This window comes from Melopsittacus undulatus, chromosome 5, assembly GCF_012275295.1.
Source record: "Melopsittacus undulatus isolate bMelUnd1 chromosome 5, bMelUnd1.mat.Z, whole genome shotgun sequence".
Lineage (NCBI taxonomy): Eukaryota > Metazoa > Chordata > Aves > Psittaciformes > Psittaculidae > Melopsittacus > Melopsittacus undulatus.
This window is the reverse complement of record NC_047531.1, coordinates 64,734,742-64,759,876: the sequence shown is the minus strand read 5'-3', so window position 1 is coordinate 64,759,876 and position 25,135 is coordinate 64,734,742. Positions and strand designations below refer to the sequence as shown.

Sequence of the window (25,135 nt, the reverse complement as noted above, 5' to 3'; positions counted from 1 at the left end):
AATCTGGTCTTCTCCAGAGAACAGGATATATGACAGTGTGTCTATTCGTACCTTGTCTATCATGTCCGGTCTGTTTGTAGCTGCCAAAATTGTCACATCCTTCAGCTGTTCTATCCCATCCATTTCCGTTAACAACTGAGCCAAGACACGGTCTGCTACATTTCCAGCACCTGAAGAGCTGATTAAAAAAAAAAAACAAAAAACAACAAAACAAACAGAAACCCCAGCATTAGCTTTCCCTTCCTAGAAAACTGAAGAAAGGAAAGAACGTCCTGCTCTTTTCAATTTACAGGGATCCATCTCTTTATCTGCATTCCTTCTGGTTTTTATTTTCACCTTCACTCCCTGAAACCGTATCAGTCATGTGAAGTGACTAAAAGCAAACTGCAGAATTAGTCCTTCAAAGGAGTTCTTGGTATTCAGCAAAGCAACTGAGGTTTTCTTACTTCCTACCCTCCTATGTAGGTTATAAAGGGTTTAAGACAGTGTGGATGTCTGGAATAAGTATTTCTAAGATAACTGAATTTCCTTCTTAGTCAGACAAACTTCTGTTTTTAGCATCATCCAAGGGAGTGCTTACATCACCCTATGCAGTATAGAAATTAGGTAATTATGTATTTTGCAGAGCTGCTATACATTTTTATGTTCTCCCCATCAAATGGGAATAATTCAAGTGCCTCATAATAGCATTGTCAGTCCTTTAACTCAGCTGATTCTACAGATACCAGGAAAACAAAAGAAAAAACCAAGACTGAGAAACAGAAAATTCCAGTTTTGAAATCACCAAGATGTGAAAACCCTGAACAGATGAAGCATAACTATTCTAGTGTTTTGGTTTGTTTGGGTTTGTTGTTTTTTTTTAAATTTGGAATCCACTCTGGTAAGCTTAAAGTTCATGGAAGATTCGCTCAAATTGCTTAACTACATGTAACAAAAAGCACTCTAGAAATAAACCCTACTGTTTTCATTAAAGCTTCCAATATTTTAAAAAGAATAAGCAAATGATGTACCACCTTGCTCCTATACAATTCTTCAGTGTATATAAATATGTGCACACGTACATATATGTGTGTCTGCACATATCCACACATAAAACAAGGAACACAGAAAAGGAAGACATTGCATAAATCAAACAAAGAGAACAAGCACATACATTGTCATAAATAATACAACTCATGAGCAGTTGTTTTCCTTATAACATTGTTCTAATTCATCATAATGAGGTTTTATTTCTGAAATGTTATTAAAAAAACATAGGTGATCACCCACCATATCATTTTCTGGTTTTGAAAGACACTAGACCTAGGAGATACTAGAATCACACACAGGTAACTGTATACACTTCATATGTTGGAAGATGCGCTACACAAACGATATGTGTTTCTTGTAGTACCCAGCAACCTAAGCACTGGTTTGCAAGGAGGAATATTAGATTTTTAAAGATAAGCACTCCAGTTATTTCCAGCAGATAATACTAATAGATAGTTGCATTGTTATTACACATGTATATTGCTGCAGCACTGCCATCCATCATCAGCATGCCTGCAACCAAAGCACTTCCTAAATGTTTCAGAGCCAAAGCAACAGTAACAACTCTGTCCTTGCTGTACAGACATCCTCCAAAGGAATTCTCTCATTTTTCTGTTCAACACCTGGTTCTATAATTTTCCAGTGCAAACCAGTTAGCGCATCAGACCTGGTCTGGAAAGTATCTTTGAAATGTTAGCTAACAGAATATTTAGGTTGCTAAGATATATTAGAGAAGGAACTTGGGTTAGGTAATTGTCAGCTTTTTTGGTTTGCCACAGCCATGTCAGAAATTCCCAGGTGACATTACAATATTTCTAACACACCTATGGGTCATGGTCCTATTGACTTATAGAGGGTTGAACATGATAAAACACTTCAGGTGTTAGACAAGGATAGCAAAATGCTTTTTGAAGGACACAGCTTAAAGGAAATTAAAATCAACGTAACTTAAGCTTCCCTCAGTAGGGATTCAGGCCTCCCATTTTGCTTAAATTTCACGTTTACTCAACTTTATACCCAACAGACTGCACACAAGAAAAAGCTAAGCAAAGGAAAAAACAAGCTTATCTGAAATTGACACTAGAGGACTTCAGGGGAAAAGGAAAAACTATTTGGTTTTTAAGAGAGGTGGCTAGAACAGATATTACATCTTTCCCTCATATAAACATTTCTCTTACAAGCTTCAGAATGAAAATAAAAGGTAAAATTAATGTATATAGTAAAGAAAACCCATACTGTTATAGGTCAATGTACATTGCAAAGACTTCCATGCAATTAGAAAGCAAATAATCAGAAAACTGCAGTTAAGCGAACACAAATGGCATCATACAGCTCAAACAATGAAGGGAGATACCAGGACATTGTTTGGGTATTTATTACTAACTGCTAAAAGTGGAGGGGAAAAGTTTTAAAACCAGTCATGCAAAAATATCAGTAACACAAACAGTACCAAATAAAGAGGTGTCTGGGACCTACAACACCAGGAATTTCCAATTTTAGCCCTTTTATTTACATTGTTCACTAAGCTGCCATATGATGCACCATTTTTAGAACAGAGTCTACAGCAAATTAGCTTTTGGCTGAACAGGATACCCTATAAAAGTCACAGGCAGGCACAGGTTTACAGCGAGAGATCCCTTTGGCAGCTGCTCAGAGCTGCACTATGCACTCCGAGACCTCTAGTGCTGCCTAAACTGTTAATCTGAAGGGTGACATGCAAGTATGCATTTTTCCATTTTCCCATGTTTTCCCAGCAAGGATTTCAAATTAACACAGGCAACATTCATTAAAGCTGCCCAGACTTTTGACGCAAACAGCAGCCAGAGAAACAAATTATGATTAACTCTCCAGTCCTACGGAGGCCCTGCCAAAAACAACTTCCAGCTAAGGGGTTGTGTTTTCCCCACCAGCACCACCACATGACCTCTGCACATTGATGTCATCATCATCACAACTGCATGGAAATAGTCCTCAAAAGGCATGTCTTGGTACAATCTAATTTCCTGTCAACACACCACCTGCAAATCCAGGCAGTCAGAATTAAGCCCCTCACATAATCCACACAGGGTGACGTGTGCATGGGTGCACATATGCAAAAGCTTCGCCCTTAGCCAGAAATACCTTGAACTTCAAAATAAAAAATGTGTGAGCAAAAAGGAATCTGGCTGCTCTGTAAAGGCATGAGAATTTCAAGTAATCTCTTATGTTGCCCTAATGAAATACATCTGTGTGTAGGCCATGTGTTAACCTTTTTGCTAACCCTCGATGAAGGAGTTTTAAAGGCAAAAAAAATCTTTGCTTACTAGTTTATCACATCAGTTAGAGCCCTCCTGTATGTGATATTTCAGCTAATCCTGCAAGTGTCCCACCAGTCTCAGACCAAGTACATATGCAACCCTGCTCAGGCACTTCACTTGACCATCAGAGATGCTTCCTGAATGGCAAAAGCCTCTTAGGTAAGACTATCCATGGATTAAAACAACTGTTGAAGGTGAATATGAAAAACAAAACCTGTTCTTAGTATTTTATTTTAGCTAAAGGTACTTTCAAAATACATTTTGACAGAATAAGACATTTTAACAGTGTACGAAAGACTCACAGTTAATCTGAATTAACTCTGGCCTTGTCTGATGAAACTGAGTGATCATGAGCCACAGCTCCAAATTCAATATAGCAGGTGAGAGCACTCCACAGAACACTTTCTTATCTCCTTTGGCCTTATCAAAGACTGTTCTAACCAGATGGATTCATATCTCAGTGGGCACTGACATTTCCCCTTAGACACCCTAAGCCCCTCTCAATACATCTTCCTGGGCATATAAAAAGCAACCGCAGCCTGATTCTATCACTGCATCATGGAATACATGCAGTTCCCTAGCTTATATAGCTCTTCAAGCCAAGGAGATGTTGTTTCTGGACATAACCAGACATATGAAATCATTGGATTTAAATCTGTTACGCTTCTTGCTACAGGCTGTTTGTTTGTTTGTTTGACAACTGACTTCTTTCGTGCACTTTTAATTGCTTACCTTCTTTTTCCATCCCCCTTATCTATAAGATTTTTTTAACATTTGAAACCTAAAAACAGTCTGAAAATGTAGGCATTATGGTTTCACCTCCTGATGAAATTTGGTAAGCATCACCACTGCGAGCTAAAGTAAATGTACACTTGCATCATCTGACAATCTAGAACACTTCCAAAGCCAATGGAATTAATGTTTTGTCACAACACCAGATGTCATTTTCAGTGGAAAATATATTTCAGCCTCAATAACCAATTAAGGAGAACCACTGACTATCCATCCCACTACTAAGACAAGCACTGAGGCCTGTCTGAGCACCTTAGCTTCAGAATCAGGACCTTAATTTAGTTATGTTGTTAAACTGTAGATGTAGAAACGGATGAAACAGTCACACAGTAACATTTTGAGAACTCTAAAATTCACAGCAACTGTGAAGCTACAAAACCAGACCAAAGTCTGGGAGGGCTCCTCTCCTGAAAAGCCCCATTTCTGCACAGATGTCCCTACCTCAGGCAGATCCGTGAGGTCAAAGATGCAGACCTCAGGAGAAATATACTGGATAAATTACTGCAGAGGGATTACTTGCCACACAGCTGAAATCTGTAATACAGGTTTTGTGAGAAGGGAGTACAGGCCAGCTTCTTTTCCAAGATGTCCTTTCAGGCAAGATTTACATAGCTTTTTTTTTTTTTCCTCCTGACAACAGAATCACAATCATAATCAAAATTTAAGGGTTTTAAAAACACTTCTGGATGTGCTATCATCTCAAATCCTTCTCTCACCTGAATCCCTGGAAAGAATTTCATATCAAAGCAAATATAATACTCACTGACATGACAAAATGGTTGGTATAAAAAATCATTTTATGTTGAAATAGAACTTTCTGGCAGGACTCTCCACTTCCCCACAAACTGAGGTAAAAGGTTTCTGAAATACCCAAGCCCTCCGACAGCACACTTCCATGTGAGAGTCGTCTCGCTTGCAGAGCCTGAAGGATTTTTATTAAGTCTGATAGCTTTGTCAAGGCTCTGCAGGAGTAATCTCTCAGCAAGGAGCAACCCCCAAGACTGTCTTTTCAGTCCAACTGCTGTGATCGCAATTAATTGTCACACTGTTTTACTTCCTTTCCTCACAAACACTGGTTAAATATAGCTTTGGCAATTCAAGTCTTTCCACAGCATTAGAAAATAAAACCACAATAATCTACTCCAATAGCAATACCAGAAAAATAGTAACTGCAGCATCTTCCCAGATACTGAATTTCACTCAAAAACTCTACCAGTGGGGCATTTTGCCCAGCAGAATCATAGAATCATAGAATAGTTAGGGTTGGAAAGGACCTTAAGATCATCTAGTTCCAACCCCCCTGCCATGGGCAGGGACATCTCTCACTAAATCATGTCACCCAAGGCTTCATCCAACCTGGCCTTGAACACTGCCAGGGATGGAGCATTCACTGCCTCCCTGGGCAACCCATTCCAGTACCTCACCACCCTAACAGTAAAGAATTTCTTCCTTATATCCAGTCTAAACCTCTGCTGTTTAAGTTTCAACCCATTACCCCTTGTCCTATCACTACAGTCCCTAATGAATAGTCCCTCCCCAGCATCCCCGTAGGCCCCCTTCAGATACTGGAAGGGCTGCTATGAGGTCTCCATGCAGCCTTCTCTTCTCCAGGCTGAACAGCCCCAACTTTCTCAGCCTGTCTTCATATGAGAGGTGCTCCAGTCCCCTGATCATCCTTGTGGCCCTCCTCTGGACTTGCTCTAACAGTTCCATGTCCTTTTTATGTTGAGGACACAACTGCACACAATACTCCAAGTGAGTATGGACGCTGCCCTGTCGTTTAGAAAAAGCAGTCTCTCCCACACAGATGTACCCTGCTGAAACATAAATTCAATCAGAATATTCTTGTATCTAAAGATAGCAGAGTGGGCCCTCATGTTACCTTTGAACTTTTCTCCCTTGAATGCTACCAGAGCTTCAAAAGCCAAACTTCACTAAATATACTAGGTTTAAAGACATGCATGTTTACATAGGCAGCACAATATCACTACTTTTTCCCCTATATGAGTCTTCCCTCTCCCCCTTAAAATCACAATACCTTTTACATCACATACTTATTTCTGTTTTCAAGAACGATTCCTGTTCTGAGCTGCAAAACTGTCATCTACAATTACTAATTGACTCTACGTGAACAGGTTCACAACAAAGGAGGCATTTCGTAAAACAAAAAGACATAACAAGCATACCTGGGCCTAAGCAAGCATTATTAAAACGCTAGGCCAAACTCATTTCTGGCACATGTATGGTACAATTTCAATGCCTATTATTAATTCAGACCATACAGATACTACAGGCGTGGATGGTATTAAAAAAATCTAGAAGAGATATACTGCATGCAAACCTTATATATGTGATCAGTTTTTATATTTAACTCTTCAGTGTTAAGACAAGAAATGTTCCCCATTGCAGGCAATTTTCCTGCCTGCATTATCAGAACTCCAAAAAAAGATAATCTTAAACCCTTCCCTGCATCAGTACCCTATAATTAGATGCTGTGATATTTTGAATGCACCTGTATCAGCTATTACACACTATATTGTGTCACATCTTTCCTGTTTCCCCAAGAGCAAGTAGTACAGAAGGGAAACCTCCAGAGGAAACCTGGGTAAGTCTGGGAAATTCAGAGATTGTGTAGAACTTCAGCTTTAATATCAGGCCAAAATAATGTTTTGCCCATCATCAATTCAACAATTAAGTACAGTTTATGTCGTTTGGTTTTTAAGACATCAGAAAAGCACAGAAAAATAAGAGGAGTCCCAGTACTCCTTCAGTGGTCTCCAACTTCTAAACAAGCTTCATAAAAAGAGAAGATGAGCTTTGTGAAAAATGGAAACAGTGCTCAGCTGTCAGCAGGTGACATCAAAACACATGGCACATATATTACTGCAGGGACATCCTAATGCAACCAGCCTGTTCCATTTGCCCAAATTTCTTATTATTGCAGCTTCCAGAAGGCAGTGAAGTAGGCAATAAATAAATAAACAAATAAATAAATAAATTAAATGCAATGAAAAGACATAAAAGGAGGAAAGGAGCAAGTTTGAGACGGGTTTGGAATCAACAAGCTTTCTTCAAGAGGGCTTTCCCCAAGCACATCTTCAAATCCTCAAGTGTCTAGGTGGCAATCCATCACCCATTTCCATCTGCCTGCAACTCATTCCAGACACATGTCCATAAAAGGCAGACATTAGACCTGGCCTTCAACTGGCGCTGGCATGCCTAGCTGAAACAGGAAGGATGCTAATGGCAAGGGTTCTCTTCTCCTATTCTGTAAACACTGGCATTGCCTTTAAACAAACAAACAAAAAAAAAACAAACCAGAAAACCAAACAAAAAACCTCCGAACACACACACACACACACAGGCACACGCACACACACACCTGCTGCACAGTAAATTTCCCTTTTTTTTTTTTATTGTTTTCCTCAGTGTTTCTCTTCTGTGCATTCCTGGAAGTTAATCAAGTTGAAAACTGCCATCAATCATGTCTACCTGGGAAGCAAGTACAGTTTCAGCTAGAATTATTAAAGATGTAGTAGTAACTAGTAACTGTATTGGAGATTTCATTTCATTGTAATAATACTTAAGTAGTTCACTTTCATCTGGAATAAGTTTCATTTGTAAGTTTTAGTTACAGTTATGTTCCCCTTGTATTTAATCTGAATGAAAATAAATAAATACATAAATGGAAATAAAATATTACCTCCACTTGTAGTCCTAACCCCGTAGGCAGCTGTAGCCTGCTTGGGCCCATTTAGTGTGGGCAAGGTGACCTCTTTCTATAGCCACTGCCACCCTGGGAACTGAAGTGATCACCATGTATGCTTACTTCTGACCATTCCAATCCTGGAATCTGTTTCAACTAGACCTCGGGCAAGAATCCAGACAGAAGCTCAAATTCATGTCTTTGGCTGAAGCATCTTGCTGCAGGTCAGTTTTGTCACAGCACTCCCAAGCACTGAAGAACACGCCTACCTGCGTTAACAGACTTAATTCCTCTAAACCCTTTACATTTATCCATGCACTTGAATGACTTTAAGAAAAGGGTTTACATATGCAGTCCTGCTTCCACTGATGTCAATGAAAGTCTCCACTGACTTCAAATGTCCAAATTATAATACACACCTGCAAAGTTACACAGTTTTTTTTTCTTAAACAAGAAAGACGAAGCACAGATTTAAAACACACTGTGATAAAGGATTCTTGGTAGATAAAAAGCATGAACAAGTTTGAAAATTAAAGGATTGCAGATATTTATTATATACACACACAACCTACAGGTAATGCTATTTATTAAAATTGCTATTCCAAAGCAAATTACAAGCTTCACTGTATGATTGGATTGTTTCAATATCTTACTTTTTTACCACTCTTTGCTAGGCCTAAAATAGAAAGCTGGCACTGGATATGCAGCTTTTTTCCCAGACATCATTTGTATTTGGACAGCAAATTCCAGAACTTTGAAGAATTCAGACAACAGTCATAAGAGTTTTGAATGCTTCAATTCTCTATCATATCCAAACACAACTCACATATTGCAGGGAATCTTAGCTGATGTTCTCCAGTTCAAGGACAACCAGTGCCAACAGAAGCCAGAAACAGAAAGCTTCTTGCCTTACTGAGCCAGCTGCTAGAATTGGGTCCCTCACAATGCAAACATGGCACAGGGAAACTCCATTTCTTCTGTGTATTCTTTAGCCTTAGCATGAGTAATAGGGTGACAATAACTCTCTCCAGCTCTACCACTGGTAATTTACCCTGTGCAAGGTGGTTTTCTACCCTACCTAATGTCACTTCACTCCATACCTGCAGGTTCCAGCTCCTAGATTTCATTGATGAAATTCAATACAGTGACCTCCTTCATGACAGAGGCAGCAGATTACACCATGGAATTTGCACAGAGTTGAAAATGCAATGGTATATTCAGGTGTACAGTGTAGTATGTGCTAAAGCACACAAAATATGTGCTGAATTATTCTAGAAAGACAGATAGCTTGGCTTAAAACTGGAAGATTTATCACAGTCCTTGTTGAAAGCAGAGGTGGCACAGTAGAGAGGCTGCTGTTCTTCACAGCTTCATTCAGAAGCCTGAAGTCCTTAAAAGTTAAGACTGCAAATATTTAAATACCTAAAGTGAAAACAGTACATCTTTCAGAGGTTCTGAGCATTTTAAACTGTAGCTTAGGAATGTATCTATCCTCCCCAGTATACAGGATAACATCATCATATTGTAGTTTGGGGTTATTGGAACCAAAGTCCCTTTGGTTTCTACCCTCACTCTGAAAAGGCTAGCATTATTCATCTATCAACTTGCTTTGGTCTCTGCAACTCAAATGCAAGGGACTTATTTTGTCCCTTCCCTCCCCTCCCCCCGCCTTGAAAGTGGAATTTATCAGTCTTTCACATTACTCTACAACATTTTCCATCTTACATTACAAAGATCTGCAGTTAAAGGGGAAAATGCTTTGCTTGTGAAAAACAAGAAAAGGAACAAATATGTGTCTTGCCCAAAAATTCTAAAAATCCTACTTATATAAACAATGTCCCATTTCCAAAGCACAGAGATTTTTCTGAGTTCAGCAAACAGACTGTCTGCACTGCATTTACACAGACCCATGTTCATTCATCACTTTCAAGTCTAATTACCAAGCCATTTCCCTCTTGGCAACCTCTAATGGCCAGACGAATTAGGTTTTACATGGCCAGGGTACCAAGGGATAACAAATACCCATAACTCTTTGCAGCTGTGCAATTTGTAAAGCATCTCCAGCTTTGTCTGGACAAGGAACTACTGCGAGGCAAACTTTCCTCCTCCTGCGCTGCTATATCTGGAAAAATTCTATGGGTCTCACTTGAGCGCAGCCTCTCACGCAAAGTCATAACAACATCTTTTGAAAGTAAAGAGAAAGAAAAAACAGCCATAACCTACTCATGGAAGCAAATGCAAATACAAACCACAGAGTGGAGGAAAATGCTCTGTGCATCATGTCGTTCACCTCTCCTGGTGCACAACTGCTCCTCACTGCATGTTAATCCACAAAATGCTTGTTCCGCCTTAAAGATGTAAAGTGGTACATTGCTGAAGCTTCTCCCATACAACTTACTGACAGCAAGGGAGAAGTCTCTATGAAAAGCCTTTCCAATCTGCACTAGTTTCTCCTATCTCAATAATTTTTTTCCTACTCAAAACTCATTGTGACGTCTCTTTCTACCACCTTTTCTTCTGCAGGTTTATCTATTTGTTCCAAGCAGTTATAGTGAATGCCTCCCTTTATCTTTATAGCCAGTCCATTCAGACCCTAATTTTTTATTTTCAATTCCCTCTAAACATCCTCAACATAGACCAGATGAAGAGAGGAAAGCAAAAAAAAAATTCTTCCAAGAGCACAAGAAGTGTATTGTAACAGGACAAATGCAGAACTGGATACAACTAAAATTATCTTCATCTTCACTGCCACATTGGGACACTGAACTATTTTTCTTCAGAGATGCAGGATTAGATTTTTATATTTCGCTTTAAGGCTGGTATGTATACAGCCCACATTTTTAATTCCTGATTAAGATGTATTAGTTTGTTGCCTACACGCCAAATGGGGAGAGAGGTGTGGACAGACAAGAAGAAAAACCCAGGAGCTTATTTCATATAGAAAAAAAACATATGGAACTTCTAAGACGCCAGGATAAGAAATAATCTTTTTTAAAATATTAGATTTTAACACTGAACAATGTCAATTAATGTAATTTTTGCTGACTTCAAAGTATTATTTCTTAAAATTAATAAATGAATATACATACATTTTGTAAAATAAAACCGCTACATGAGACAGTTACGTTAGGAAGAGCGTTAGATGTATTACAATTACGGAGTCATGGCTTGGGAATGTCTAATAAATAAAACACTGGGGCATACAGTGACAGGACAAGGGGTAAGATTCTATGATTCTATACAGTGACAGGACAAGGTGTAAGGGACTCAGACTTAAACAGGGGAAGTTCAGGTTAGATATAAGGAAGAAGTTCTTTACTGTGAGGGTGGCAAGGCACTGGAAGGGGTTGCCCAAGGAAGCTGTGAAATGCTCCATCCCTGGCAGTGTTCAAGGTCAGGTTGGACGGAGTTTTGAGTGACATGATTTAGTGAGAGATGTCCCTGCTCATGGCAGGGGGGTTTGAACTAGATGATCTTAAGGTCCTTTTCAACCCTAACTATTCTATGATTCTGTGATTCTATATTTGAATGCAACCAGTGTTTGCCATAAAGTAATGGCTTGTGCATCGACAGAGACTCCGCTATAATATTAATTACAAAGTCTATCAGCTTGCATGTGGCTGCTGCTGAGAAAGGACTGTTAGTGATCTCTACAGAAGGTCAGAAGCAAAACATCTGTGTTTTAAACCCACAAGCTTTGGTCAAATCTAAACAAGCAATAAAAGGTTAATGAATACTTAGGAAAGTGCTTTGAAGAAGAAAAGCATTAAGCAATTACTGACTGTTATTTCACATCTGTATTTCAGATCTAAACTACACATAAAATTACTCTCACAACTTCTTAGTTTAGGCTTCTCTATACCTCTGGACATGTCCTGTTAGGATCAGGAGACACTACCTCTCCAGGAGATCTGGGATCCAGAGCTTTATGCACAAAGCTCACAGAATCCTGACAAGGATTTAAACCTGGAGGAAAAACTTTCACAAAGCTGTATCACATAGTGATACAGTCAAGTGTGAAACAGTGATCACTGCCAAGGTAGAAAAAACTAATTCAACCAACAGAGGGAACAGGGAGACAATATAAACAGGTGTTTCCTTGAAAACTCCAGTATGGTTAGTAGTACTACAGGAAATGGATCTCCAGAGGCCACAAATTGTTAGCATCTCTAATGCATTTGCAAATTCCTACTGTGCAAAGTCAGCCTGTAAAAAAAAGGCCATTTTTAATAAGTGCCTTGTCTGGTTTCCTATACCATTTAATTTCAGATGAATTTTATGAGGACTCTGCTACATATTTTACCTCCCATCTGGTTCAGATTTGACAATGAAATATTTGTGTCCCACCCTGTTCTTTTTCAAGCTCCAAACCAGATGTCTCCAGCACATGATTGCAGCAGGTCATACCACATTCTTCAGCAAGCTGTGCCAGGCCTACAACCCCCCACAGATGGTTCCAGGTAAGGTAAAATTCTGTTGTTTACGCCTTAAAAGAGTAAAGCAAACAAACTCAACACCTCTAGGGCACTGTGTGAAAAAGACTGATTAAACTATATTATGGCTTTTTCTTCCAAAGGTTTTTATCTTGAAGCAGTGTTTCTGAAAGCTAAACACATTCAAAATTACAGCAGGGGGAGATCTTCCTCCCCCCACCCCCTCCATTGGCTTGATTCCAGCACATATTTTTGCAACTTCTCTGTTGTGATAAGCAAGCAGGTGTTTCAGAGCATACTGCAGGGTGGGTGGCATTGCAGGAAGTTACAAATTTCACACTTGCATACATGGCATATGAGAAGGATGCTGATGAAGATGTATTCTATGAGATCCTGCATTTTCAACAGAAAATGTGTTTATTTCTTAGCAGTTTCACAGGGCAGTTCTGTGCTACATGTGATGCCACCTCCTATAGCACAATTCATTTGTGTTGCTGAAATGCCAGAACAACACCTTTTATCCTTTCCTGCTGATACAAATGTCCATTTTGCAACACAAAGGAATCTGTATGGATGCCAAGAGAGCTTCTTTTCCAGAAAAATAATGAAGTTGTGATGTGCCTTCAAAGTCGACAAATAATTTCTGCGTGCACAGATTTGATATTTTAATGCAAACCAAAACATAAACATGCACTTGCTCACAAATAGTGGTATTTATAACAATATTCTAAATATTATAAGAATGTATCCCCCAAGAAAGGCCACTAACCAAGCCTGTCAAATCTACATGTAAAACCAGGTATAATCTTCCTCCAGACAAGAGCTGAACATCTCTCAGTATCATTACAAAGAAGGATATTAAAATAAAAACAAAAAACCCACATTATTAGCTGCTTGCACAATAACCCCCTTTTAATGTCACACATGAAAACACATAAGTGTTCCCAAATCTCTTCATGAAGTTCTTCCCAGTCTGGCAAAATGTTTTAATGTAGGTGGCTATGAGTAGCCTCCACGAAAATTCCTTGCATATAGCATATGATCATACTGTTTGCTTAATGGAGACACTATATTAGGCCAGTGCATCAAGCCTGAGAAAAATAAAAAAGAAGTTTTTTTGCTAGAAATAAATGCAAGCTAAAACCACAGAAAAGAGCCAAAGGGCATGAGAATGAGTAGAATCATTCCTAATGAGATGAGAAAGGAAGAACTCTACCAGCTTACCTGTTTATGCCAAGTTAAATACGCTTGAGTAGAATTGACAAATTCTGTCCTTCTGCATGTGAAATTAATATATTTAATGAAATAATTCTAGTAAAATAATGGGACTGCACAATGTAAGAATCATTTACAAGAAAACATCTTGTGATTTTTGTAACAGGATAACTTACTTGCCCCTTTCAAATGCCAAGGCATCTATTTCATCAAAGAAAAGAACTGAAGGAGACACCGCTCTGGCTTTCCTAAATATCTAGAAAAAGAATAACAAAACACTGAGTTCTAGGGAATGGAAAACATTTTACAGAATACTATCACCCCACGCACATGTCAAAAGCTACAGAGCATCACAAAACAGACATAAGCTTTGTTGTCTTTTATAAAAAACAAAACAATTGATGTTTTAGAAGTTATTCATGATACTGCCCAATGCAGACATACAGTCAAAGCTGTTAAATTCGACATTCATCACTAGGCCAACACAGGAAAAAGTTAAACAACACAAAACATCCCTTCTGATTCTTTTATTTTTCAAATTTAAACCATAAGAAGTTGGGGTTTTTTAAAGTTTAAAGGTAACTTTATAAGCAGAGAAGAATTTGAATGTCAGAAATGTTTAACATACAGTATTATGCATGCTTTGCCCCTTCTCACCTCTCTCACTGCTCGTTCAGATTCACCAACATACTTATTCATCAGCTCAGGTCCCTGCAAAGTTAAAAAAATTGGAAAATATAAAATTCCACATTACATTTATCAATAAAATGACTGAGACATCTGACAGTGCTAAATTACTGATGTGCTGTTACAATGAATTTTCATAATTTGTCACTTTCAAGTCCTATTTGTGTATTTTTAGACTTACCTTCTACCTGTACCAAGTGCTCCTCCATTTGTTATGGCACTGTGCATGCCTGTAACTATGCATGTAAGTTAGTCTTATCATAATACTTTCCTAGTCCTTCCATAAGAAACTGAATTACCAAAAAACCAAACACACACACACAGACTTGGGGTTCTTAAAAGTTGTTGGCTCAACAACAGTAACAAAGGGGCTGTAAATCAGGCAGAAAGATGAACCACCGAAAAGTGCTTGCTTGCACTCTCGACATGTATCCTGCCCAGCTAAGCACCAAAACAGTGACTTAAACCAGTGTTTAACAGCATTTCTTTGAACTTGACAGTTTGCAGGCCCAGAAAGAGGCTGCCACCATAGCAGCACACCCAACACCCATCCATGAGGATCTCTGTCCATCCCCAATAAGAAAGCTGCTCAGTGTCTGCAGACCATGGGGTTAATGTTCAGGCCTTGAGCAAGTATTTACAATTATAAAAAGAAAAACAATAAAGAATTCTCAGAGTATTTTCTGTCCTGCTGTATCTTGTAGTATAGGCTGCTTAAATAATGTTTCCTCATGGGACTAAGATTCTCATGGGACTGGTAATGACTCATTGACTTCAGCCTGGTTTGCATCAACATTGCCCTGCAGCCAACAACCACCGATAATTACCTGTGCCCTGAACAAAAAGAGCCAGTGGCTTCAATCTGTTTTCCAGGGAACAGGTGTCCTCATAATTTCACCAGCAGAAACTACACCCTAGCTCACAGTCAGAAAACCGAACACTCTTCCCATGCTTCACAGCTGCAAGTACCTTCAAGTAACAAGGGTCAGAGCAGTAAGGCAGCTTTAAACAGCAGGGATGTTAGAATCAAGACTATGGCAAATGTACATTTATACACTGGCAGTGACAGAGCTTCTGTTACAACCCCTCTGTAATGGGGACATCTAGCCTTTGTACCCAGATCAGAAGAATACAGATTCACTACTCTGAAAATATAGCACACTGGGTTTTGCAGTCTCCCCTCTCCACGCAGATTTTCACTCCTGCAATAATAGTTAATGGACTGACTTATCTTGATACTGGCAGCACTGGAAAGTACCTGTGCATATGTACAGGAAAAAAACATATACTCTAAATGGAAAAGCACAAGTCATCTGGTATATACTCTAAATGGAAAAGCACAAGTCATCTGGTATCAGCAAAGCATCCAGGCTAGGCCACTATTTTGTCCATTATCCAAAGGACCAGGTGAGATACTGCAGCAGCCAGACCTATAGTACCACACAGATAAAAGCAATTGTTTAAGTGTTGGAAAAGTAGCACTGCATGCCTCGCCCATAGAAAATGTAAATGAAACAATTAGTATTGCTTCCTTTCATCAACATCCATCCTTACAGCAACTGCTGCAGTAGCTGAAGTGTCACCTGCAGGCTCTCAACAACTTCAGAACTCGTGTCTGTTGGATACTTGCATGAAACAGAATTATTCATATGAATAACTAATGAATGCAGGAAAGAAAGAGAGAAGAAAAAAAAAACAAAGAGAGAGAAACGCAAAGCCCTTTTCTACTACCCACTGCGGACACTAAACATGAGGAAAGTGAAACAGTTAGTGCAGAACAGGCTTGCAGCTTAAGAGACAGCACCTAGCTGCTCCCAGCCCTCACCATTCATCAGGTTCAGTGCAGAATAAGAATCTGATAGCATGGGCCTAACAAAAACTTCAGAAACGAAGACACAGTCTTCCTGTCAAGCTAGCTATTAAACTGAGCTCATACACTAACAAACCTCTGTAGATCCTACCCACAATAGCAGATTTTACTTTTTCTGTGGACCTTTTCCTTCATGTTCTTATTCTCCTAAGTAATTTTTATTCACATCAGTATTCTCATGGAAAACAATATCAAATATACATATATATATATATATATATATATATGTACATCAGTGCCAATAGTGTACTCCTCCAGTATGACACAACATCAAATAGCCTGACATTTTCTTTTCTTTTGCCTGAGCAAAAAATTGCTTAAAACCAGAACTACTCTCTTTGGGCTTTAAGGTACAATATAATTTCAGATGCTTGGACTTTTATTTTTAATTAAGCATTAAAATATGATCAAGGCAACATCAAAGCAATAACTACTGTTTAAAATGTTTCCAAAGAGAATTATTTTGAATATATGGTTTTGCTGTAAGCTTTGACATGAAGTTTTGACTCCATTAAGTAATGACCTGTGCTTCTTCATGGGGAATTTTTGCAAAAACTGATTGAATAGTCTCCTTGTTCACCACTCATGAGTGACACCTCAACTGCCATTGAGGGCCATGTATTTTATTACAAGCAGCTTGGAAATCTTGTTACATATAGCAATAAAGGGAAACTTCAAATTAAGAGAAAGCACGCACAGAACAGAAGGAATCTGTATACATTTAATCTCATGCAAACACTTAAATCCACAACACAAAACCTTGAAATGTTCAAAGAAGCTGGATGTAGCAATTGAATTGGGTTAGCTCTGGTCCCTCCTGAGCTGAACCTCTGCCTTACCCTGTCTGCAAATAGACTGTCCTTTAGCAAAGACTGATGGCCATTCTTCCAAAAGACAGAACTGTCCGGGCAGCAGTGTATAGGCCATTGCAGAGTCACATGTTGACAGCTGACACTGCTTCTGATTTTCACCAAGCTTACCTTCTTGCTTTTACCTTCTTGAAGTTGAAGGCCACTCAAAAAACACTCGGGTGGGGGGTTATTATTTTTCAATGCTAAACTAGTCAGTAAGTTGCCATTTGTCAAAACATTTTTTGGCACAGAGGTGAGCATAATGTTTCCTTTAAAAGCTGTTTGTAGTTGTGGATATACTGACCAAGAGTTGCTTGTAACAAATGGTCCAGTCTAATGATACATAGCATCTGCAACAAGCCATCTTTCATACAAAGGGATGTGAAGAATTAAAACCTGTTCTTTCTGGTCATTTGCACAATGACTCCAAAATCAAATAAAGACCAGAAGCAGAAAACTGGCAGAAGTAGCTGTAGCTTAGCCATGTGAAACTAATAGTATAAAAACTGCCAATTAGGGCCCACTCTACACTGTTGAGTTTTATTTACCCAACTTGAAAAGTAGAAATAGTTTCCAGGTATGATGTTTAAACATTATCCCATCCTCATTTACAAGAAATGTTCCCCTTATATGATGAAAACTTCCACTTGTTTATGGTCTGGATTAATGCCTGTTTTATTTTTATTTTTTAATAAAAAAGCAAGAATAAAAGAAGATTCCTTATATTTAAAATATGATCAGAATAAGCTCTCTAAAGATTAATTGCACAAAAAATAAGATCCTTGTATACAGGCTGCCACATAAGATAAGCTTGTGTACACATGGTTATGACAGAAGTTCTCAGAGTGTTTTTCAGCTACAAGAGGAACATCTGATTATCCCTGAAGTTGGAATATCAGTAGTTTTTTTAAGCAGTGCTTAAAACCACTTGCAAATTTTTTTCCACATGAAAATGCAGGGGTAGCGACTTTCAATATAATGGAAATTTAGTTGGTGACCTCCCTCTATATACAATTTCTTGACTATTTTGACAATCAGGTAAGCTACTCACTGAAGTTTATCGAGCCAGATGGACACAGCTCCAGATTTCTTCAGCATACAGCCCTGTATGCTCTCTTCAAAAACAATGCCATTCGAACCATGCAAGGTTCTGGGTTCTAACACAGACACACTGAACCATTTTAGCTATAGAAATGGTTCATATTTTTAAAAACCCAATTAATTAGGGAATTTATAGCACATCCTACAGATTATTACTCTACAACAGAAAACACACAATTCCTTCTTTGTCACATGCAAAGTAGAAGTGATCAAACAGATATTAAAGTATCAGCCATAAGCATGGAATCACAGAATGGTTTGGGTTGGAAGGGACCTTAAAGCTCATCCAGTTCCACCCTCCTGCCACAGGCAGGGACACATTCCACTACACTAGGTGGCTCCAAGCCCCATCCAACCTGGCCTTGAGCACTGCTAGGGATGGGGCAGCACCAGCTTCTCTGGGCAACCTGTGCCAGCGCCTCACCACCCTCACAGGGAAGAGCTTCTCCCTAATAGCTAATCTAAATCTCCCCTATGTCAGCTTAAAGCCATTCGCCCTTGTCCTGTCACTACATGCCCTTGTAAAAAGTCACCCTCCAGATTTCTTGTAGCCCCATCTAAGTACTGGAAAGCTGCTCTAAGGTCTCTGAGCCTCCTCTTCTCCAGATTAAGAGAGTTCATTAAAGCATCCCAAATTGTTATCCTTTGTTAAAAATGTTAAACAGATTTTCAAACAGTTAGTTTTACTATCTGCAATTAACTAACAAGCTACTACGAATGAGAAATTTTATCAAACATTTACCAGAATTTCTCATAAAACCACAATGCTTCTTCATTTTTCATCTTATATGTTTTCCTTAACTAGCTACAGGCACCAAGTTTTCCTATTTCATGCTTCTGCTCCCTGAAATCTCCACCAAAAGACTAAAGTATCTTCCCAAAACTCAATGACAGTTCTTCACAAAGCAAAACGGTTGGCTTTTCCAAGTCTCATTAATCTGTTTGAGCTGCCATAGCCAAGAACTGAAGGAAAAAGCAGAGGAAACTTCAATAGGAAAATATTTTGACGTAATTGACCCATATGACAAACTAAGCTTAGGCATATATTAAGCACAGGGAGTGGTACAAAAGCATCAGCAGGATGTTACAGGAATACAGGAAGTTAAATCAAGCCAAGGCGAAGTCAGAGATTTGAGAACAGTGTCTATTTTTTGCAATTACTGCTAATTGAAAAAATAAAATATTCCTTTAGCCCAAGCTCTTCATTAACAGCAAATAAAATGTCAGGAATATTTTCTACCTTTAGGGAAAAAAAAAACAACAACAAAAAACCTCCAAACAAACAAACAAAAAAACACCCACAAAAAAACACCACACAACCACCAACCCCCTCCCCCCCCCCCAAAAAAAAACCAACAAAAAAACCCAATACTATTTTTTAATCACACCAGAGTTGGAACTCCAAAACAAAACAAACCATTGGTTTGCTCATTGTTAACATCCATAAACACTACTTACTGTCACTCATGGGCCTGGGTGAGTAGTTCTTTGGTTTTGGGTTAGGTTTTGATTTTTCTTACTTCTTTTTTAAGTATTGTTTCATCATGTTTGCAACAATTAGTTTGTCTCTCAGCTGAATTCCAGGGGGTTTAACTTTCAGAGGTCTAGATTTTCTGAAATTTTAGGCTGTTTTTTGTCACTATCACTAAGTGAATTTTTGCCTTAGTTGTGATGTTAAACAGACAAGTATTAAAAAGCACTAAGAAGTAAAAGTGATGTTTCCAAACCCACTACAAGCATATAGAAGTTACATATTTTTTCTTGTTATTTATTTTGTAAACTCAGGTAATCTAGCTTGTTGGACAGAAAACAGAACTCAAAATTCCTTGTTGACATAATCCTGAGCAAAAGCCTCCTGAAATTAGCAGAAAGTCTCTCCCTGGTTTTAGCAGTCTGCATAAGTATAAAGTAATGCAATGCAGGATACCATCAACAACATACATCCCCTTCAGTATCTAGCAACCTTGGAAAGCAACAGAAAATAAAAGAAGAAAAAAATATTCATTTGATTCTCAGTACCACACAGTGACACGGGACTTCCTATAGATCAACTAAATAATGGGAGGAAAAAAACCCACAAAAAACTAAGAGGACAGTGATATCAAATTTAAATAAACTGAGATGCAAGACAAATGCAGATATAATGATCTATGCCATACAGAAAGATATGGAAGTTTCCCCAGAAATATTCTTATAATATCACTACAAAAGCTTGGCGGTCTAATCAATATGTATACATCAAAAAAGCAGCCAGTCAAAGCTGATCCTAAGCTCAGGAACTGTCAAAACAGTATGGAGAGATAGCTATCACAGTCAGTCAAAGAGAAGAAAAAAGGCCCACAGAAATAACACAGTGACAAAAGGGTTAATTGTCCTTATGTTCAAATTCAGAAATCTGGATGACATCTAAAGCAAAAGTGTCACAGAGAAAGTTGTATCTACCAGAGAGGTGTCATCAGCCTGACAAAAGCTGGAAACTGTATCCTCTATCATATTAATGTTGCTAATTCCAGTATCTGTGCACAATTTTCCTTTTCTATTGGTAAAACAAAGGCATAAAATATATTTCAGAAGAAAATTACAAAAGGTGGGGCAAGCACAAAAGAAGTGTGAAGAACTACAAAAGTGCATAGAAGGCTAACTGAAATAAGAATTTAATCAGATCAAAGACTATTGATAAGACTGATGTTCAATCCCAAAGAATTAAAAATTCCTTTATACAGTCTTGTACTCTCTTGTATCCATGATCACAAAACACTGAAAAGTCTTCAAAAAGTTGAGAACAATTCAGTTGTCTTTTTGTAACAGAGGTTCAGAACAGGGGAAAATAAGCAAGATGACCACTAAAACCCTGAAAAACCTCAGTGCAGCAAGTGATACAGATAAAGGGGTGCTGGGAAGGAGCAGGAAGAGCCATCCCCTGGAAAGTAGTTGAAAACCTCCTCCCCAGTAAATTTAGTAGATATATTGTATTAAAGACAAAAAAAGTCAAGTGAAGTAGTAAAAATAAACAATCCTCCTTAGGAATTACATGCAAGATTGCTTTGTAAAACAAACAAACCAGCCAAATGCTTTTCTCTGGAAAAGCCAAAGGTCACCAATCTTAGTGAAAATACAACTATAAAAAGTTTTGGCCAAATAGCAAAGAACATGTTTACAAAAGAGTCACATTCATTGTAACACTAACCATTCAAACATCACAACAGATTTCAGGAGAGAACAGGATGCAACATCAAACATCTGTTATCATGTTATTTTCTTCAGCTCCTCTGCACAGAAGTTATATCTAGACCTTGCCCATCTTCCAAACCTTATTAGAGGCAAGTCAGATGTGGGCTGGAGGCTGCATTGTTTTTACTGTGCCTTATACAGCACGATGACAGCCCATCATGCCCAAGACACATCGAAATGTTCACTTTTTAACAGATTACATATAACCCAGCTGAAGAACCTCATTGAGCAGAGTCAGCTGCTCAAACTGCAGACATTGCATAGGCACATCTGGAAAACAGTACAAAGCCTTCCTGGAGCCAGACTGGGGCAGGAGCAATACCTTCTGCACCCAAGCAGGGCAGCCAACATAGGGAAGTACGAGTACATACACCACTCAGAGAGAGCTGGATTTACTGTGCCCACATATCTTAAATGTAGTGTGCAGACATAATCGGTCCATCTTCCAAAAATCACTGGATCAAGTAAGCACTGAATACAATGTACTCAATTTCCTCTCATGTTTCAGACACAGAGGGAGATAGCATCCAGAAACAGGCTCCTATAACTAGAGCTATGACTCCTGTCTGCAGCCTGTTCTCAAGAAGGACCCAAGAACCTGAGTCACCTGGACTATCCTGAATGATTACACATATTTCACAAGCTGTACAGCAGACACTTTCCATCAAAATTATTTATTTGGGGCAGGACAGACTGGGAGGAAAATGCAAGTCTGAAAATTAAATTGTTGAGAAACACACTTCCATTCAAAAATACTGATACCAGTTCCAGGGAGAGACACTTGAGACATAACATAGAGAACAATAAAATTAATAGGACTATAAGCAAGAAAAAAAAATCCCCTTCCTCAGGGGACAAAAAACAAATAAACAAAAAAAAAAACCACAAACCCCAAAAAAACAACCCCCCACTTATTCTCTACTTTGGATTCATTGAAGGAATACATGCAGTGGAAATTAATTTATGCCTGTTGTGCCTGAAGAAGTACTGCAGACAATGATGTTTAACACATTTAGTACATGATGGATGTTGACTTTTCTGTCCAGGAAGCAAATGTGAAGCTGGGGAAAGTGGGCTATGCTCCCTTCCTGAAGTCAACATATCCAGGGCTGGACATGCTCCAGGGATGTACTTCTTGAAACATCTGTACATGGAATATTTGACCAGTTCCAGGCCAAGGGATTTAAATGCACAGGGAATAAAAGGCAGTTTCCCCAAACTGTCCGCTGCTCCTGCTTGTCAATGACTTGGATTTACACCAGTAGACCTCCACTGTGAAGAAACATTGCATTACTCTATAAATAATTTAATTTCAGTGTGCCTCTGGATATTTCTTTTCAGCATGAGCCACTTTTCACTTTTGGACAACTAACTGCATCAGTAAGAACACCTGATGTAGCTATGACTGATGAATACAGGATAGTAACAATGCTCATTTTTAACTGTTTGGGGTTGTTTTTTCAGACTGCCACCTTTTCCCCCCCTCCATGCTCTCAGGCATCAGGGCCTTGGGCAAGAAAAAGAGTTTTCTTTTAAGCAGTGCAGGAGGAAAAGGTTACCTTGTTTACCAGTAACTCTAGCGTACAAAGAACTACTTTGTCCTTGCAGAAGAGGCAGAGTAAAAGTAATGTTTCCTAAGGACTGAGGTTTCCAAGGCTGCTCTTGTTGAGGTGAATGTGACCCAGAGGCATGTCTGCAATCCCAGGAAGCATAGGCAATGAGGGGCTGCTGGCTTTAGGGGCAGGGCAACTGCCTCTGCTCCCAGAGAGGACAGGATCCAGAGCTAGTTACAGGATGTCTGAAAGGCCAGGCAGAGGAGGAAGTTGCATAGAAAGGCTTTGTGCACAGAAGGCTTTGTGAGTAAAGAGATGGCCAACAGACAAGAGTTTGTGATCTTACTGCTGAGGAGATACTTTTAAAGTACTTAAATGTTTTTTTCTTGCATTTCATTAATGTTTTAACACATCTGCAAAGCCATCCCATGTGGAATCACTCTGCTCTCTATTTTTCCTTCCTACACATTGAAGCTCAGTATTATTATTAAATAACTTCCATTCATGCATTTTCCATACAACCCACAGTAATGACTTATACTGATTCACAAGCAATGAAATCCAAAATTTTTCTATAAAGTGTTCCTTAATGCTAAGCGAATATCCCATTTAGAATCATAGAATCATAGAACAGTTAGGGCTGGAAAGGACCTTAAGATCATCCAGTTCCAACCCCCCTGGTTGGTGAGACTAACTGGTCTGTAGTTCCCTGGATCAGCCATTTTTCCCTTCTTGAAAATGTGGGTTATATTTCCCTTTTTCCAGTCGTAGGGAACTTCACCTGACTGCCATGATTTTTCAAATATGATGGACAGTGGCTTAGGAACTTCATTTGCCAGCTCCTTCAGGATCCATGGATGGATTTCACCAGATCCCATGGACTTGTGTACGTTCAGATTCTTAAGATAGTCTTAACCAGATCCTCTCCTACAGTGGGCCTGTAGGTCATTCTCACAGTCCCTGCATCTGCCTTCCAAGACTTGGGCGGTGTGGTCAGAGCATTTGCCAGTGAAGACCAAGACAAAGAAATCATTGAGAAAGTCAGTCTTTTCCAAATCCAGGGTAGCCAGTTCTCCTGATAGCTTTCGGAGGGGCCTACATTGTCCCTAGTCTGTTTTTTATTCACTACATACGTATACAAACCCTTCCCGTTATCCTTAACATCCCTAGCAAAGTTTAATTCTAACTAGGCCTTAGCTTTCCTAACCTGATTCCTAGCTTCCCAAACAACACCCCTGTATTCTTCCCAGGCCACCTGTCCTTGCTTCCACCCTTTATAAGCCTCTTTTTTCCTTTAAATTTCCTTCAGCAGCTCCTTATCCATCCAAGGAGGTCTCCTGGCCCTCCTCCTGCACTTCCTTCTAGCTGGGATGCAACACTCCTGAGTTTCCAAGTAGGTGATCTTTGAATATCAACCAACAGTCTTTGGCCCCCCTGCCCTCTAGGGCTATATCCCATGGAACCTTACTAAGCAGGTTCCTGAAGAGTACGCAGACATAACTGATTTTGAAAACTTTCTGAAAACTGATGAAGTAGAACTATTTGTCCTGAAAAAAAAGGCAAATAGGACAAAAAAAAATTTGTAATGAAACAGGAACAGTATGATAAAAAAGCTACTTTCCTGAGGAATGAAAAGGAATGTAAGAGATGAGATGACCGTAGTTATTACAGTAAGAAACCTACCCATTATCCAGAGCTGAATTTCATCTGTACTGCTTTAAGAATTTCGTTGTTTCCGTTTAAGATTTTAAATAATGACAATGGTTAATATGTCAGTAGACAGCTCACCGACCTATCCAACTCTGCTAAAAATCAATACTAGCTGTTTGAAAAGCATACAAGAAACCACTAGTCCTTTTCATAAGAAAACACAAACCTTACTTGATATTGACAAGGTGTTTCCTCTAGCATATATAACAGTCACAAACACTAAGAGCCTCTGGACTCTAGCACTGGAAATTAGTAAACTATCAGCTGTTATGCATGAGTTAAGAAAACGTAAGACTAAATGGCCTACCTTCACCGCCAAGAAGTTGAGACCACTTTCATGAGCCAAAGCTTTTGCTATCATTGTTTTTGAACATCCAGGAGGTCCATAAAGCAGCACACCTTTCGGAGGCTGAATCCCCATTCGGATGAAGGAGTCGGGATGTCTGAGAGGCCATTCAACTGCCTGCTTCAATTTCAGCTTGACATCTTCCAGTCCTCCTATGTCTGACCAAGATACCTGCAAAACAAACCATTTTGCTGAATTCAGACAACGGAGCAAAACTAGTTTTAAAAAGTGCTCTGTAGAATGCATACTGATTATTTCATGACATTGTTTTGTTGTTTTTAACCAGTCACTTCTTCAAAAGTCATTTTTCCTTT

At 38.9% G+C, this 25,135-nt stretch overlaps 1 protein-coding gene across 1 annotated transcript in view; it reads right to left on the bottom strand.

Annotated features, from left to right (window-relative positions):
- Positions 1-25,135, bottom strand: part of AFG2A (AFG2 AAA ATPase homolog A) — a 231,644-nt gene that overhangs the window by 171,377 nt on the left and 35,132 nt on the right. Inside the window, 4 exon segments of the mRNA XM_005143020.3 lie at positions 52-178; positions 13,649-13,728; positions 14,130-14,183; positions 24,783-24,992. Of these exon segments, the coding sequence (XP_005143077.2) occupies positions 52-178; positions 13,649-13,728; positions 14,130-14,183; positions 24,783-24,992 (471 nt within the window).